The 12208-nt window shown below is 46.3% G+C and overlaps 2 protein-coding genes across 3 annotated transcripts in view; both read right to left on the minus strand.

The window, feature by feature from the left end:
* Positions 1-4862, minus strand: part of ahi1 (Abelson helper integration site 1) — a 30313-nt gene extending 25451 nt beyond the window's left edge. For both annotated transcript variants that reach the window (XM_019890539.1, XM_019890538.1), the window contains exons 1-11: positions 4364-4862; positions 3734-3840; positions 3016-3434; positions 2860-2927; positions 2426-2612; positions 1917-2109; positions 1719-1814; positions 1321-1506; positions 815-970; positions 421-553; positions 215-338 (exon numbers count right to left, since the gene is read on the minus strand). In XM_019890539.1, the coding sequence (XP_019746098.1) occupies positions 215-338; positions 421-553; positions 815-970; positions 1321-1506; positions 1719-1814; positions 1917-2109; positions 2426-2612; positions 2860-2927; positions 3016-3434; positions 3734-3840; positions 4364-4373 (1679 nt within the window). In that variant the 5' untranslated portion in view covers positions 4374-4862. The remainder of the gene's footprint in view (positions 1-214; positions 339-420; positions 554-814; positions 971-1320; positions 1507-1718; positions 1815-1916; positions 2110-2425; positions 2613-2859; positions 2928-3015; positions 3435-3733; positions 3841-4363) is intronic.
* A 169-nt stretch (positions 4863-5031) lies between these two features.
* On the minus strand, positions 5032-12132 carry LOC109528132 (ensconsin-like). Its single transcript, XM_019890437.1, has 14 exons — positions 12068-12132; positions 10611-10759; positions 10365-10528; positions 9718-9817; positions 9467-9583; positions 8905-9242; positions 8646-8773; positions 8373-8581; positions 7964-8108; positions 7728-7896; positions 6642-6746; positions 6183-6233; positions 5882-6092; positions 5032-5736 (listed from the first exon to the last, which is right to left on the minus strand). Exons 1-14 carry the CDS (start codon positions 12130-12132, stop codon positions 5726-5728), a joined length of 1962 nt encoding a protein of 653 aa, XP_019745996.1. The 3' UTR covers positions 5032-5725.
* Positions 12133-12208: the final 76 nt, after the last annotated feature.

Raw genomic sequence — 12208 nt, forward strand, 5'->3', positions numbered from 1 at the left:
AAATAACTTTCCCTGTCTCATTCTAATCCAAAATAAAATTTCCTCATCTGGTGGCCGTCCCTCCAATCGATAAAAACTCCTCATCTCAAATAATATTATTTCCTCAAAAGGCGGCAGTCCTTCTTGAGAGATGCCGGCTGTGTCCACTACGTGAGACAAAGAACGCCCTCCTCAAATACTGTTCACAAAATTAAGTCAAGCGTGAGCATCGCACCTGACGGTTCCGTCGGACGAGACGGACAAAAGACGTCTGTCGTCGGCGGACCAGCAGAGTTCGTACACGATTTTAAGATGGCCGGTGAAGGCAGCCAAGGCTTTCCCTGAGGGAATCTCAAACACTGCAACAGAAATGACATTTATATTGCATCTGTGAAGATGAAAGCAACCAGATGTGCGGTTTTTGTGCGACACCTCACTCACCTACAACGGGGAACAAATCTCTGTCGGCGCACGCGGTGGCGAGAAGCGTCCCGGCGTGAGAGAAGAGCACCGTCAGGCAGCCCATTTGACCTCCGCGGAAGGCCAGCATGGGCTTGTTGGGAATCCGACACACCTTGAAAATAAAGCCTGGACTTTAATAATAGACACCAAAGTCAACTTTCGTTACAACACGTACGGCCAATTCGCAAGTCGGTGACTTTGCAGTAGAATACATGCTCTTTCTGTAGACCCTAAAATGACGCCCATCTGTCCCACCTCCATCTAAGGCGAACATTCCCAAGACCATTTTTTGTTTTCGACGAAGACACGCGGTTGTACGGTGGTACCTCGACCCTGAGCAAGCTCGTAATTTACTTGCATAAACGACATTGACCTGGCCGGGTATTCTGCTCCACTTCAATGCTGGAGCACTCTTCCCTTCCACGTTCGGCGTGGACGTCCTTTTGGTGGCGACGTCCTGCAGCTCGCTGTAGGAGGTGCTGCCTCGCTCCTCCTGCAGCGCCATCATGGAACGCACGCTGGGGTCCACCTGAATGGATTTCAAAACAATGACGGCATTGGGTGAATTTTTTTCTTCCATTTTGATCCATTTCTGACAGTCACACTTAAAATGAAGCATTTGTGGAGTCACACGAACAATGTTGAAGGTTGCCATAAAGTAATCCCCTCCACATGACGCGGGTCACCATTTACAAATGCACCTTTGTTTTTCTTTTTAAACCTAGCGTTCGCTGTTTGCTGAACGCCCAAAGGCGTCCACAAGATGGCGCCGTTTGTGCAGTTTGCGTACTTACGCACGACCGTCTATTCAGCATCCATTTGAGGGATGTGTTCATTTTGACGCAACCATACGGCAGCTATTTTTGTCTTCTTACTCACGTGCTGAGGTAGTCTGATGCCTTTCACTGTGACATAGAGGGTGGACGCGTATTTGACGCGCGGGTGATGCCGCCACCACTCCAACACCTCGATGGTGCGAGGCTGCCTCTTGGCCGACGTGGGCGGGTAGTAGAGCTGCAGGCGGATTTTGCTGCCCGTGTTCAGCACGCCGTTGGCGCCAACTGGCTGAAGGTTTAAAAAAAATAAAATTGAATAAAAAGTGCAAGGAAAGCAAAAACTGACATATGCTGCATTTTTTAAAACAATTAAAACCAGGTGTGCACAAACATATTCGATTTTTGAAAGAGATTCAGTACGAAATACTGACATGATGAAACTAGTTCAATTAAAAATCAATTTTCCACGATGAGTCCACAACGAAGAGTGAAAGAAAATACCTTCAGGAAAGCCCACGCGATCTTTCTGAATCCTCGTTCAGGGATGGCAACATCAACGTTGGCTTTGGCTTCCTCCATGGTGAGGAAGTCCAGGATCTTGGGGGGAAGGAAAGCAACCAATTATTGAGTGGAGGGGAAAAAAAAAAAAAAAAGAGGCTATGACGTTTTATGTGAGCGAGCTTTTTGTGTGTGAGTCACCTCAAAGAAGAGGACAACTTTTGGGCTCTCGGGATCCCGCCCGACAAAGTGCGCAAAGGGCTCGTTGAAGATGATCTGCTCCTTCCACTCAGGGACGACCGACTTGTTCTTCTTGAAGTCAAATGGCTGCGTCATGATGGGTAGGATGTGCTCCACGGTGTCTCGCTCGTAAAACGACGACACGGGGCGATGGCTGAAGTGGCCAACAGTGTTACACGTCCATCATGGTGTTAAGATACAGGCCGGTTCAGAAGATTACACACGACGACAAATGTGATGGGAAAATGTTGATCTTGTTTTCAGAGTTGAGAGAATTTATAAGAGAATGACAAAAATGAAAAATCAAGTGGATATGTATTCACGGCCATGAAGCGCAAAATTGGGTGGGTGGGTGAATACGCGGCACTGTATTCCATTTTGAAAAATGCCGTGAAATGTGGGAAAAGTGAAGCACTGGGAATATTCTCCGGATGCACGACAATCCTCAACTCAACGGGACAATACCTTACCTGTCTTCCTTCTTGACGTACTGGCCCGTCAGGTCATCCACCACGTGGACCTTCACCATGGGATGCGAGACGCGCAAGTCCGTCTTGAGGCCATCTGTCCGGTGCACGTACACCCCCAGCACCAGGCCGTCATTTCCATCGAGGTCAGGCTTCTTAGGCACCTCGGTGGCGTTCCCTTCCTCCGCGGCTGAAAAGTGGCAGAGAGTATTGTCTTTCTTTTGTTAAATTCAGTGCTTGTATTATTATAAAAAAACAAAATTCTCTGGGTCTCAAAACATTTGGACGAGATCGGGCTTCTGATCAGGATGCCTCCGGGACACCTCCGTGATGAGGTGTTGCGGTCTCGGCCTGGGAATGCCTTGGGATTCCCCCCGGAAGAAATGGCTGGGGAGCGAGAATCCTGAACGTTGTATAACACAAAATGTATTATTTACTTGACTTTTTCTTCTTCTTCTTCCTCTCCTTCGAGTCACTTTCCACATCATCGCCCTGGTCATGATCCCTGATGGACAGAAAATCAATCAATCAAAAAAGTGTCTCGGGAATATTAAAAGAGACAAATGAATCAAAGTAAACCAATGAAAACTCACCCAACATCCGACTCGGTGGCGGCAGATTTCAGTTTCTTCTTCTTTTTCTTCTTCCCGACGTCCTCACTCCCTTGTGGCTCTTCAGCTTCTGGCGCCATCTGCTGCTGGTACTCCCTCAGCAGGTCCTCACCGTCCTTGTCGTCATCTCCCTTGGCGTCCTCTTTCCGTTTGCCTTTCTTACTCCCGCGTCTGGCCTCCTTCTGTACGCCATCTGCTTCTGAGCCGGCGACATTGTCGGGCAAAGGCCGGCCGGGAAGTTCCCTCTTAGTCTTCCTCTTAGCTTTCGATGGCGGAGTATCCTCTTCGTTGTTAACGTTTGTGGCTGTTTCACATTCGTTGTCGTCGTGTTGCGGATGATGCGCATCGTCGTCATCGGACTCCCCGTCCTTCCTGAGATGGAGGTTCTTGAGAGTCTGAAGCTGAAGAGAAGGAAAATCATTTGAGCAGCATTTTCTGGAAGAATAAACCGCGAAAGTCAGGGGGAGAAAAACTTTTGGGCCGACATTATCTTGCTATATCTCAGTTTCTCGAATGCAAGTGTTTTGCAGGGGATAGTGAATAGTTGACTGGATGTTTTTACAATTTTAAGAAGGTTGACTAATTTTTACACTTTCATGACAGTTACTGGAGGTCGAGCAGTAGGTTTCCACTGAACAGAATGGGAAGCAGGCCATATGACGTGCAAACAGCAGACAAATACATGAGTACAATGCCTTACCACAATGCTCTCTTTGTTTTCGGGGTTTTTCTTCTTGGACTTTTTTTTATTTGGCTTATCAAATGTATCTTCCAGTCCGTCCTGGGTCGCTGTCCAGGTACTCCCACCTGTAATGTGAATGTAGCACACAAAGTGGACAACAGCTTCTGGAAAAGGCTGCAAAGTCAAATCAATGGACTAATAGAGTGACTCCAGATGGCAATCACCTGACATTTGATTTGGGTACTAGGCAACGGAGCAATTCTGGCATGTTAATATGGTCTCAGACGTTTAAGACGTGTGGAAAGCACTTTGTTGAACGCTTGCCTCCAAAATTCCGTTTCTTCGTCTTAGTCTTAGGACTAGAACATGTGTGTGGGCTTTGTCATCAGATAAACCCCAAAAGGTTTTTATCAATGTCTTTCCAAAAATAATTGTTGAACAGAGGCGATATTAAGACTGTCAACATAGATGTGTTTGTTTACAAGTGGTGGAGACTGTGAAAGCCTTTACCTTTACCGGAAGTACGTAAGACGTCATGATGACGTTTAGATATGAAGAAAGTGGAGCGACGCTGCATTTACCCTTGGAAATTTAAGTCACTGTGGAGACGCCCCCCCACCCAAAAAAAAAAAACTGATGTAAACTTACCTGCAGGCATCCCCGAAGTCTGTCATTTAGCTAGCTACGTTAGCGTGCTAACGTTAGCTTAGCTTTGCCGGGAGTGACGTCATACGTAAAGTCAAACGCTTGTCCCTTTTGGCGCTCAAACGACCTGCTGGTCAAATGACCAGCTGACGTCTAAAGCCGGTCAGAAATGCACTACGGATATTTAAAATAACCATGCCAAAATGCGCAACGAAGGAAAGCCGGCTCGCGTAACTGCCCGTAGTAACTCTGTGATTCTTGGGTTCAGTGTAATCAATCAGTGCACCACACCGTTCACCGTCACCTAACTACAGTATAGGAAGGGGTCCGAGACCGTTCCTCTTTTCCCGCCCCCCACACACCTCGAAACCACTCAGTATCTGTTTTATCGGCGTGACTTTCCGGTACTTTCCCCGGTCTACGTGTGATTTATTCGGCCAAGAGTAGCGCGAGATCATAAGCAAAACACTCGAGCGTTGACATGGCTGCGCGAGCGACGCGTTCCCTCTCTTCTTCGTTTTATGTTTTCGTCCTCCTCGCCCTCCGGTCTGTGCTGCTGCCCCCAGCAGGACAAGAAAGGGAGCAAAAAGTCTACCGAAACAAGTTGGCTAACGTGAACCAAGCCTGTGATTTTGAAACGTTACGTTGCTGTCGAACAGGAATAATCAGACCAGTTTCCATTTTTTTTATTGGTTTGAAAGTTTGAAGGATGGCAAAGCAGTTTCAATATTCATATGATATACAATATAGGCAGGCATCTCATTTCGTAAATGTAACAATATTTACAGTCAACAAAGACACAGTCAGCCTTAAACAAATAGCATAACTTGTGCATTTTAGTTAAAATTTTACTAACAAGTAACAAAAACTTAACATCATTAAATGTTGATTTGTTTCGTACGCCTTCATGTAACAAGAATAAAATATCATCAATCACCTTGATAAAGATTGCATATATTATGATTATTATTACGCAAAGCCACAGCTATTTGTGCAAAAATACATTACCTGACACTTAAAAAAAGCAAAGTCTTTGGGAACTACTTTAGGGTTCTGTAGCAGCTTATAAATTGCTCACACTACAGACAGGATTAAATGTTATCATTCTGAACAGAAAGCACTTTGACAGCAACAAATAACCAAAAGTGTGGTGTGATTGTAAATACACAAAGGACGACAGTGTCCACAATTGTGATGTGAAGTCAGGGGGGGGGGGGGGCAAAAGCCACAATGAATTGATATTCCTGCTGTGCTGAATTGATCCTTTTAGGACATTTGCTTGAAATCTTACATAGAAGAAGATAGTGGTTATCACAGTCCTCAAAGTATAGTGGTGACTTTCGTGCTTGTCTGTGACGGCGTAGATCAAATGACTTCTGAGGATAAACATCAGGGAGACAATATTAGAACCAGCAATGAATGAGAGAAATTCATAATCCATCAACTCGCAGAGAAGCGTGGACACACCAGCAAAGGCAATTCCAAACATTTTTGTCTTTGGATCTTATGGCGTCGTCTCACCTGCTCGTTGGTGTGTCTGGATGTCTTCCAGACCGGTGAGAGTCCGGAGAGACCTGCGCTCTTTGAAGGCCACCACAGGCACCATGTCATCATTGGCTTCCTTGTCATCCGTTACCGCCTGCGAGGGCCTGGAACCCGCCGGCGGCTGGACGGCATCCTGCACAGGAGGCTCATTGTTCTCCTTCGGTAAGATGCTCACCGTCACTGATTTCTGCGGGCACAAGCAAAAGTAACCAGGCGGTTTGAGACAATGAGCTGCAATGTTTGTGCGCGTCACAAGACCCTGCTGGGCCAGCCTCACCGTGTCAGGAGAAACTGTTCTTCTGGTTCTCCGCATGATCTCCTCCAGCCGCTGCAGGGGCCAAAGAGCTTTGAATGTCATATGCTTACATTTGGAATAGTATTCAAGCTCTCTGTCGAGACAGAAGGCTTGTGTGATCAACAGGCTCAGACACTTAAGACTTTGTTTCGCTACAAAAGGTTGCCAGGTTCAGGTACCGCAAAGGTGGTGAACCCCCAACCGCTTAGGGGTGAGGCACGTGACACATGCGTTTGGATCCATTTTTATCCTATCACAACGACTATCACTACTGCTAATTATACTGACAATAAAAACAAGAACTGTGTTTTTTTCCAGGTACTTGGTCTTCCTCCTACTTAGATTTCCCCAAACAAGCTTCTTTGGTAAATTGAAGACTGTAAAATGTCCATAGGTGTGAATGGTTCTTGCAATTGAACAAAATAAAAATAAAAAAGTCACCTTTTTTCGAACTTGGCGTTCGGCTTCCTCTTTCTGCGCGAGCAGCTCACGCTCCTTCTGCACCTGGGCCGCTTTTTCCCGCTCTCTGGCTTGTTCCTCCTCCCTCTGCAGCCGTCATGGTGTGGGAGTGGGTCACCGATGCACAAGTCAAAAGGAAATATCAAGTAACCTACAAGGTTCAAGCAAGTCCCAAATTACTGTGCAAAAAAAAAAAAAAAAAAAAGCAAGCAAGTACAGTTGAGTCCCCACCAAATTTTAAGCATGTCGAGCAAGCCAAAAGTCGTTGTTGTGTCTCATCTTTGAGCTGCAAACCTTGCATGTTGCTTTTCTGTCTTTCCAATTGTATCAAAAGCATAATTAGGGGTGTGCATCCTATATTTTTTTAAGAAGAACGATTTGGTTTGATGCACTCACATCTTTTGAATCAAAATCCATTTACTGATTCAAATTGATTTTTTGTTCTCAAATGCATTTATTTCTAATGCTCCGTTCATGATATGTACTTGCTTTAAGCGGTGGCCTCTGCCCTCCACACTACAGCTTACTAGTGTGTTGCCAAAACAACACAGATGGCTCACCGTCTTGAAAATGCAGATTTCCAAGTCAAGTGGCTGTCATGGCATGCCGTATAAGACCAGCCTAGTCTTCGAAATACCAATTCAACTGGAGTCTTCGCCAAGCAAGTCCAACGTCCTCAGCTTGCTGGCTTTAGTCTGATTTGAGTCCAGCTATGTGACTCAAGACCCCCACAGCTGCAGTTCGGGACTACAGTCGACCACCGCTTTTTGCATTTTCCTTTCACACTGAGGTTTAGCATTATTGGCTCATTTTAGGAGTTCGGGACTTGGGTTACACCTAAGATTCTGGTCTAGGGTCCAAGGTTAAAATTTCGGTTAGACCCCTGGCTCAGACTTAGGGGGGTCCAGTTCAAGTTAGCGTCGTACCCCTTGAAGTAAGATACAGAGTTAAAACCCAGTTTTCTTTTGCCGACCCCCAGTTAGGTTTGTTCATCTGAACTTAGTTTTAGGGTTTAACGGAACGTGTTTGGTGATCTTCAGGGATGTTGGCGATGCATATGCCGCCCACCTGCTTGTGCAGAAGAGCCGCTTCACGCATGGCTTGAGCTCTCTCCTCCTCGGCCCGCCTATGCTCCTCTTCCTCGCGTCTTTGCTTTTCCGCAATCAGACGCTCGGTCTCAGCCCGCTGCCGGGCTCGCTCCTCGACTCTGCGGCGCTGCAGCTCCTCCCAACTGCGCCTGGAGATTGAGGCCAGGGCAAATTAATCTCATGAGTCTGGGCTGTGGTGCCATGATCCTCGCTTACCTTTCAGCTTCAGCCGCTGCCAAGTGCTCCTGCTCCTCCAGCTCCCCGAGCAGCATAGCCTCTCCAGAGGCCTCTTCTGGGTTGATCGGACCATTCAAGGGCCTCAGCAGGGCTTTGGGTGGAGCAGAAAGCATCGTGGAGGGACCTGATCAGGGAAAAAGACCTCTCTTCGTTATCATCGCAGCTCATTTAACCCTCGTCCTGGTCTGACGCCCAAAAGCCCAATCAGGGGTCCATTCCTTCTTGGGTTAGGATTTTAACGAACTTCAACTTTAACCCCAACACCTAAACCTATTCAATGAAAAATCCTGGATTTATTTGCAAGAATCACGGAGGACCCTAATGAGGGAACGCAATTTCAATCGTCATCGCATCTCATTCAAGAATCAATTCCCTTGTCGGTACTCACTGCCATCTCCGGCAGTTCTGCTCTCAACTTCCGGCTCGCGGCTCAGAGTCTCAGGCGAATCCTCCATGTTGTCTTCGGTGGAGGCCCTGGCGGGCCTGGAGTTGCCAGGTGACAGGGCAGAGTTGCAAATTGGAACGTCTTCCTCGGGAACCGACTCGAGGTCCAGTTGAAGAGGGATGGAGTGCTGCCGGCCTGATCTCCTGTGAGCCCTTCCGAGAGAGATGGAAAGATGTTTCGTGGTGTCGTCACGTGACACGATTTGTGTTCACCTACCGTTCCGGAGAGGGCGATGACGCCGTTCTGCTCGTTTTAGTTGCCGCGTTACGGTTTGTAGGCGAACGAGTAGGTGGACCCATGTTTGGAGTCTTCTTGTTAGCGGTGTGTGGTGTGCTTGCTTTGGGCTAAACCAAAAACAGTCATAGAATGTAAAAAGATGCACATCAACAAAGAATGGGCCAATATACTTTTACGAATCCCACGAAGTCCTTGTGACACTAAACATCTATCTTTGTAGATCTTGTCAAAATGTCACCTGTACACCGCTGGTGCTTCTTCTCTGGCTGTGGCTGGGACTCAGATGTGGCGGCGGTGGCCTCTGGCTCTGGGGTCTCAGGTTCTGAGTTCTCTGGATCTGGGGTTTCTGCTTCTGTAATGTCTGGATTTGGGGTTTCTGGGGTTTCTGCAGTTTCTGGTCCTGTGGTCTCTGGTTCTGGGGTTTCTGAATCTGGGGCCTTTGATTTGGGGGTTTCTGAATCTGGGGTTTCCGGTCTTGGGCTCTCTGGTTTTGGGGCCTCTGGATCTGTGGTCTGTGATCCTGGAGCTTCTGCTGGGTGCCGCTTGGGCTGCTACTGGTCGTGGAGTAAAACGAAACTGCACGGCGACAAATATGAACAACTGAGCCGGGATTCATTGCCATTATGGTGGGGAATGTGCAGGGATCGTTAGAAGGGAAAAGAGCGGACAGAATGGGAAGGCGTGTGAGGAGAGTGGGAGAAGAAAAGTATTAGTCATCAAAGAACGCAGAAGAAGTTAGGTTGCTTTTTTTAATTGGCAAGCCATTCCCATGATGCATTGCAACTAGCTGGGGTCAGTACCTTCTTCTCCCGACTGACCAACAGCACTCTTGCTCCGTGCCAGATAAGAGCTTGTGGGAGTTAGCAGGCGACTCACCAGGTTCTTCTCCCATGTGCTGAGCACTATGTGACGTGGAGCTAATGTGTGGATGGATCAGCGCAGAGTTTAAGATCAGACGTGCCAGGAAAAGTGAAGCCACATCAGAATAGAAAGTTTCAAAACACGAGAACACATACACACACACACACACGATGTTGGATTCCTGTGTTACCGTTTTTAGCGGGCTTCCTGCCGCTCACGTTTTGGCTGAAGTTTTGTTGGGCTCTTTGGCTCTTTTCCAGGGTCCGGCGCACGGCAGATTCATTTCGCTCCTTGCATTTGGAAAAAGACGGTCACCTACGTATAGTATGAACTAGATGTACAGCACAGGTGTCAAACTCAAGGCCCGGGGGCCAGATCTGGCCCTCCGAAAGAAAATCATGTGTGTCAACTTGCATGAGCCTTGCTAAAAAAAATGTACCGAAATGTCAAATTGTCATGTGTAATAAAAAGAGGTTTTGCAATCATTTTGTTACCCTTACAAGTAATAATGCGATAATGAGATTAAACATCATAACGGCCCTCTGAGGGAAAACGCAACTCAAAAGTGAGTTTGGCAGCCCTGATGTACAGTATTATTTACAATCATCTCCCGCATTATCGCGGTTCACCCTTTGTGGTTCTGCTGCACTGCAGATTTTTTTTCCCATGACCTATAACAGTTGATACGCCGAGATTTTACGCTGTTTGTAAAACAGTCATGATTTGACTGGACTTGCTTGCAATTTATGGGGACTGTCACTTGACTTGAGTTGCAAAATCTTTGCGGGATTTAATTTAGGACTTGCTCAAGGCTTCGTTCGCTTTTGAAGAACTCACTTTTTCCTCCTTGAGACGCTGCTGTCGCTTCTCCTCGACGGCAGCGCGTCTCCTGTCCTCCTTGAGTTTTTGCTCCTGAAGCTTCTTCTGGCGCTCCTGTAGCTGCTGTTCGTAGTGGAGCTTGGCTCGCTGCTCCCGCTCATACCTGCTGTGCACCCGTGAGGCTTGACGTGGGAACCACAAACGTCGAAATGGAGTCACTCACTTTTTCATCCAAGGGGCGATTGGAAGTAACCCGCCACGTACCGAGTAACCTCTGTTGTTCTTCTCTCCTTTCCCGAGCAGCTTTAAGCCTCTCGTCCACATTTGTGCCGCTCACCACTACAATGACAGGTACAATTTTTTCACCAGAAAAAAAAAATAAATAAAAACGTCGTGGTTGCTTCAAAACTGGGCTGGGGGTCAAACCCTAACCTTCAGATCAGGGGTCTGACCCTAAATCACAAACTATGAATAATCATAAAACAGGACTAGCCTAACCCGAAATCAGGTGACTAATCCCAACTCTAAATTGGGAGACTAAGTCCTACTCGAAACCAATCAAATGCTGAGGACTACCCTGAATGCCAAATAAAGGCAATGAACCCGAACTGTAAATCAGGAGTCTAACTCTTACCCTACATCAAAGGAGTCCAAACCCTAACACTAATAGTGGTCAAATCCCAATACTCATGATTTTCACAGTCTCAATCTAGAACAGGGGTGTCAAACATACGGCCCGCGGGCCGGATCCGGCCCGCAAAGGAGTTTAATCCGGCCCGCGAGATGATTATGTAAAGCATCGGTGTCAAACATACGGCCCGCGGGCCGGAACCGGCCCGCAAGTAGGTTCAATCAGGCCCGCAGGATAATGTAAAAGTGAAAAAAATGCATTAAAGACACAGAATTAATATTTTTAATCAGGTGCAATTCATTGAGTATCCGCAAGGGGACACTGTTTTGATCAGAGAAGAAGACAACAGCAGCCTCAGTCTGTCACTGAGACAGACCCATGACAGCAGACGCTATCAATAGCACTCTCAAATTTACACATTTAATAGCACTCTCCTTAGTTTGTAAGGTGTAGGCAGGGATTACATTTAGATTTTATATGCACGTGTAAATGCTTTAAAACTTGCTTTCTTTATGAATCTTGTTTAATCTTAAAGTGCATTACTATATTTTTCAATACCAATTACTTGTTAAAGTTTGTACAATCAGTGGGATCAGTTGCAATGCATATATGTGAATGATAAAAGTAAATTGCACATTTGTCGAAGGAAATGTAAGGTGCTTCATGAAATGTTTTGTAAAAGATATGTTCATTAAATTTCAACATTTTCCTAATGTTCTTGTGCTTCTTTATACCAAAACAAAGGAAAGACAATTGTTTTGGTTATTTATAGCAAAGTATTGTATCATTTTAATGGTCCGGCCCACTTGACATCTACCGAGGCCGTATGTGGCCCAACATGTGAAATGAGTTTGACACCCCTGCCATACACGAAGTCTATTCGTGTATGGCTTATGCTTTATTTACTGATGTTTTACCGGACAAATGAGAAATGAAAAAATACTGGTCACGTGCCGCCGTAGTTTAAAGGTGACCTGCTTTGTTATATTAAATTTTTTTTAATAGTTTTTTTTTTTTTTGTGAAAGCGAAACTGAGAGATGGTATTTCAACAAAATGACCACAATATTAGATTGTATTGTGCAAGTGTACCTGATGAGGTTTCCCTCCGCTTCTTCTTCACGAGTGACGACAGCAAGGCATTTGACAAAATCCATCCTGGGTTGAGTTCACCTCAGGTCTGCTCCACCTGCCCTGGATGGCGTTTTTGAAATGCGGAAACCTGACACTGTG

This window comes from Hippocampus comes, unplaced genomic scaffold, assembly GCF_001891065.2.
Source record: "Hippocampus comes isolate QL1 unplaced genomic scaffold, H_comes_QL1_v1.1 scaffold168, whole genome shotgun sequence".
Taxonomy (NCBI): domain Eukaryota; kingdom Metazoa; phylum Chordata; class Actinopteri; order Syngnathiformes; family Syngnathidae; genus Hippocampus; species Hippocampus comes.

Excerpts from the sequence above, each read along its gene's own strand:
- LOC109528132 (XM_019890437.1), bottom strand. The coding sequence starts at position 12,132 with ATGGATTTTGTCAAATGCCTTGCTGTCGTCACTCGTGAAGAAGAAGCG. Across the intron at positions 10,760-12,067 it reads GCGGAGGGAAACCTCATCAG|CCCAGTTTTGAAGCAACCAC; the intron begins GTACACTTGCAC and ends TTTGACCCCCAG. Across the intron at positions 8,582-8,645 it reads TCATCGCCCTCTCCGGAACG|GGCTCACAGGAGATCAGGCC; the intron begins GTAGGTGAACAC and ends CTCTCTCGGAAG.